This window comes from Schistosoma haematobium, chromosome 3 (assembly GCF_000699445.3).
Source record: "Schistosoma haematobium chromosome 3, whole genome shotgun sequence".
Lineage (NCBI taxonomy): Eukaryota > Metazoa > Platyhelminthes > Trematoda > Strigeidida > Schistosomatidae > Schistosoma > Schistosoma haematobium.
Window position 1 is genome coordinate 48,283,174 of NC_067198.1, and position 5,706 is coordinate 48,288,879.

General features: G+C 40.8%; 1 protein-coding gene across 1 annotated transcript; it reads right to left on the reverse strand.

The window, feature by feature from the left end:
- Positions 1-4,347: 4,347 nt before the first annotated feature.
- Positions 4,348-5,198, reverse strand: MS3_00005947 (uncharacterized protein; the record flags this gene model as incomplete). Its single annotated transcript, XM_035729542.1, has 3 exons — positions 4,348-4,698; positions 4,733-4,894; positions 4,983-5,198. 3 exons carry the CDS (start codon positions 5,196-5,198, stop codon positions 4,348-4,350), a joined length of 729 nt encoding a protein of 242 aa, XP_035586643.1.
- Positions 5,199-5,706: the final 508 nt, after the last annotated feature.

A 5,706-nucleotide genomic window follows, 5' to 3' on the forward strand; every position in this document is an offset into this window, starting at 1 on the left:
CCCGCTTGCGGGATCGTGGATACGCACTGCTGAGGTGTACCATACTAGGACGAAATGGCCGTCCAGTGCTTCCAGGTTTCCAACGGTGGTCTAACATCAATTGATTCATGATCTCAATCAAAAAAACTTAATAATCTCCACAAAACCTATACTGACAACAAATTACTATGTTGACATGTTCATAACCGAGTACCAATGGAAAATAATATAACGTTAACAGAAAGCTGTTGAGAGAGAGAGTTTACTATACATCAAACAATTAGCAACAATTGTTACCTTCCAAACTCAATTCACACTGAGTTACACCTTGAATCTTAGAGTACAGTTGTACTTCCCTAATTTCCGTAGGAATCTGAAAAGAAATATTGGAAATGTCAGACATTGATATTCAATAATATACACACTTTGAAATGATCTGCATTTTAAACACCTAATCACACACAATATTCAACAGTGAACTTTACGAACAGCTTATCTTTAGAAGACGAAATAAAGCTTGACAGAATATGACCGTTTCCGTACGGTAGTACATGAAACAAGGTTATATTTCCATTCAATTATGTAACTGACATTCTCCTAATAAAAAGATATCTTCGCATTTTGATGTATCATACTAGTTACCTTGGCTCCAAGATCTGAAAACACGAGACTATCGATATTTAAAATAATGAAGTAATAATAATGGGATGTTATTGCTAAATGTGACACTGTTATTTGTCTACTCAATAAAAGGATCAGATTTAAGCAACTATTTACTTTGTTATCTGAAATGTGTTGTCTCGTTGAATTAGTAATTAAGTTTATCAAGTGAACGTCGTTTAAATGAAAATATATACTCTGACCGCTCCAAAAACTTAATCGACTCTAAGAATACATAACAAGTGTAATGAATTATTCGTTTACAAATGAAACTTGAGAATTTAATTGCTCATTGAACAAAACGGTAAATCAAACCTAGTTCCATTCAAAGACAAGATGATCTCACTGTATCGCACTACTGTGATATGTGGTGATGAGTGGTTAAGCGACAGTGAGTGAGTGAGTGAGTGAGCGAGTGAGTAAGTGAATGAGAACGAGATGGTTTCAATCAGGTGTTAAGACTGTGTGAACTAATTCGATGTTGATAGTGCATATGGATGTGTGTATTGTGCGCATTGTATTGTTCGTAGAGAGTAGTGTTGACCGGAGTGGTGTAGTTTATTTGTGTGAGGGTGAAGCGAAATGTTGATAGTGGTGAATTAGTTTTGTGTATTTGCTATCACTGAACATTTTATGTAAGTGTATTAGATGGCTGCCATCTGTGTAGCTTTACCTGTATTTAATGCTGTAAAGTGTGAACTGTGGTTTGCACGCTCAGAAAGTTGTTTTGCTTTTTGTTGTTGGAAAGAGAATTACAAGAGAGAGCACTAAATTTAGTTAGACAAAGTGGTTGCTGCCGGACAACGTTATTGAATAAGTGCCTGAGGTTATTTTTAAGTAGGATGTTGACTCACCATACGAGTCGCACCCACATCATAGCTGTTGACAATGACTCGAGTCACACCATAACCACCAGCGTGAGCAGGGTCAGTGGAAAAAATAAGAGTGTAAACAGATGTAGGACAAGGATGGATATGAGGGAGATAAAGGGAGGTTAAAGTGAACAAAACCTTTGATACTCAATAATAAGTTTTGTGCATATCATATCAATTTTGTTGTGGCTGACTTGTGTAAGGCTTTGGATCTGTGCTGCGATGTTAATGTGTGGCATCGAGCGAATTCGGTTACGTTCTGTAACCAAGCTTGTATCCTGGCACGATCTCGATATCCTTTCGATACCACGAGATCGCCAGCAAATATATCTCGACTTGGTCCATTAACTGCCTTCTGTTGTTTGGCTTTTCGGGGATTTTATGGATTTATTTGGTTACGTTCAACCTTCGCCTTCTGATTTATTTGGCACGCGATCCTTTGTAGCGGTGTTCATAGTCAATCCCAACTCGACACCACGCTACAAATGGTGAGCCGTATTTTGGAACACGCCCCAGCCTCTGGTCAAATCTTCCAAAGAAGCCGATTCGGTGAGTCTATCGTTTATCTATCCACGTCCGTCGTATATTTTCATATTATCTTTTAATATATAATATACTCGACATGACGGATAACGACAAGAATAGTATTAATATAATAGACTCACATGTATGTGTACCGAATCCTTGTCACTTTTTATTCGCGTGACGGTAAATTCCACACTTTATTCGAGAGATTTTCCCCTATTAACTATTCTCCTCGCTGACCCGGCTGCTTGGTACGGAATGCATACGCATACGCATTACCGACTACCACCCAGCACCAAATGGTTAAGTTGAATGGTTTCACTGCCAACTTAAAAGTGTTCTACGAGCACACGAAAAGGAAAACTGGTACGAAACCTTACCGCTCGTTCTCTTAGGCATCAGAGCGAGCTTGAACGCAGATATCCAATGTTCCGCCGCTGAACATGTATACGGCACGACATTGTGCCTGCCCGGAGAATTCTTCACACCACGTAGCAGACCTAATTCCGGCAAATCAGACTACGTCCATTGACTGTCTTCATTTATGCGAACGCTGTCTCTGGTGTCAACTCGAATACAACATCGACAGGTCGCCCCCCTCGGGAGTTATCCACCTGCTCACATGTTTTCATACGAGTAGACTCGGCACGCAAACCCTTGCAACAACCTTATGAAGGTCCTTTTCGCGTGATAGTTCGTCACGAAAAGACCTTCAAGGTTGATAGACACGGCCACGTCGAAGTCGTCAGCATTGATCGTCTGAAACCAGCACACGTCGATGACAGTGCCCTATCTGATAACCTGAGATTCAATGCTAGACCTATCAAACCAACTAGCGAGATCCTCAAACCATCTTCAGGTCCCACGCTAGATATACCTGAGACCTCATTCTCACGTCCCAGTCAACAGCACGCGTCATCTGCACCGTCTACGGACGAGACGACAGTCTCACGTCCAGATCAGCAGACCACGCCGCCCTTGACGGATGAAATTGCAGGCTCGCGCGACGCGAGCGAGACTGCCGTCTCCCGTTCTGGTCGCCGAGTACGGTTACCCGTTCGCTTCCGTGAATAGTCGCACAGTCAACAACCAATACGGCGTAGGACTATTCCTATACTACACGCATGCTACACTCTTCTCTCTTTTTGAGTTTCTTTTTGTTTCCTGAGCCCACGCCTTCGACCATCCCCGTTTGGTTCTGTCGACTTCGGCGAAAGCTGGATTAACCACCAACGCTCTTGTCAACGCACTCAGTCGATATTTTGGTTTCGAATGTTTGGCATTCGCTCGGTCTCGAACTTGGTTGTTATGGTCGCTTCTGGTTCCTCGGCTCAACGTGGTTTCGTCCTACGTCTGCAGCGTTTTCTGGTCCGGATCCCTACGAACGCAATCTTCAGATCCTGGATACAAACCACTCTGGTGTAGTATGCCAACTCAAACAACAAATACAGCACATCGCTCTTAGTACCGTTCTCCGAAAAAACATTCGTTGGCAACTCGACGATCAACGATCGCTTTCCTGTTTCGCCAATCCTTCTGTCCTACAATCGCTCGTCAGCCGATCAGTCCCAGGATTTAAACCGCTACTTATAGAAAGTGTAAACCCTTTCTAGCGGAGGGCCCCTGTAGTGACCCACATCTATCACGAGAACACGACTAGTTTAATAAAGACAATTATTATTATAACCAACTGTACCAGTGTTTATTTTAATGTGCTTTTGTTTGACTGTGCTAATGACAGCTATTTTGTGCTTCCATTCTTTTACTTACACTTTTGATTGTGACTTCGCGCGAATTCGGTTACGTTCTGTAACCAAGCTTGTATCCTGGCACGATCTCGATATCCTTTCGATACCACGAGATCGCCAGCAAATATATCTCGACTTGGTCCATTAACTGCCTTCTGTTGTTTGGCTTTTCGGGGATTTTATGGATTTATTTGGTTACGTTCAACCTTCGCCTTCTGATTTATTTGGCACGCGATCCTTTGTAGCGGTGTTCATAGTCAATCCCAACTCGACACCACGCTACAAATGGTAGTAAGATCGAGTCGCATCCACATCATAGCTGTTGACAATGACTCGAGTCACACCATAACCACCAGCGTGAGCAGGGTCAGTGGAAAAAATAAGAGTAAATAGATGTAGGACAAAGATAGATGCGAGTGGGATAAATGGAGGTTAAAGTGAAAAAGAATGTTGATAGTTATGAGTTAGTTTTGTGCATTTGCTATCACATGTTGGCAGTCGCTTCTATGTTAATTTCTGAACAATTAGATGAGATCATTATCATTAAATTCTCTAACATACTATTATTGTATATTCATTTCAAAAGATGCTGACGGTTGACAAAATGAAATTTCATCTATAGCTAATGAATACAATGTAATATGAAACAACTGACCGGGCAATATTTCTGTGACTCCAGTGATGTATTCCCTTTCGTAACGATATTCCAATTTACCATTTAATTTGCGAGCGATTATGACGGTAAGAAAAATACCTGCCTGAAAACGCATTTTTGGTTTAAATTGACGAGCAATAACAACTAGTAGGCGCAGAATAGCAACCAAGCCTTTCTGATGAATACGTTCGGCAGTCCATCGTTGACTGGCCCAACTTTCTGATACATGAAGTACTTCGTTGACAGTTTGTAATACACCCTAAACCTCAGTTAGTTAGTATTGTTAAAGTTACACGTAAGCGTTGAAGCTGTCCAATTTTAGATAGCGTTAACTCAGGATGATCGAGCTTTATCTTCGTTATTTTTTCAACTAACGTTTGCAGAAGTTGACCGTCATATATGTCTTCTTGAATATCCCTCACGATAATTCGATGTTCTGATAGTTCGTTGTTAATCTATGTCAATAATTTGTCCACTAAATTCTTAACACTTTCAGAATTCTATGAAAGTTTTAGAATAATTGAAGTAAGACCATAAGCATACTTGCGACGACTTCTCAATAAAAGAACGCTCTTGTCCTTCACCCAATTGATATTGTTTGGGGTCGTCAGTTGTTAAAGCACTAACTGCCATTTCGATGGCTTGACGACTTTCTTTATTGAGTTCTTCAACTTCCAGGCGAGCTTTTCTCTTACGCTTGAAAGTGTCCAACTTTGAAAGAATAGAATCGTGACTTTTTAATCCTGCTATAATAGTCATTATAATTTAAGCTGAATTCACCAAAGCATAAAGCAAAATGATGAATAATTTTGATGAGCAACAGATTGACTGAAAATATTACTCCATTGCAAAAACGCAACAATTGTATGACCTAGGTAAAGAAAAATCTCTAGCACATCCTTTTTGCAATGATTCTTAAAAATTTAATATGTTAACGACACATCTCATAACACCTAACAGAGATAGAATAAAGGCTTTTGCAAAAGGCGTACTGAGAAGTAGTTGGTCATGCACGACATGGAACCTGCCACACTCCATTAGGCCTCTAAGGTAGCTACAGTATCAGAAGCAGAAAAACTGCGTTTATGTAAATTAGAGATTTTGGGACTTAGGTTCTAAATGACATGAAGAGTACACGCGCCCATGCCACTACAAACGAGCCTGATTAGCGTCACTCTGCGCCTTTAATCACTGGTTACGATAGTCGCGCAAACCACAGCCAGGTAGCCCACACCTATTTACATGGCTTTGTCTGTGTTCTCAAGCA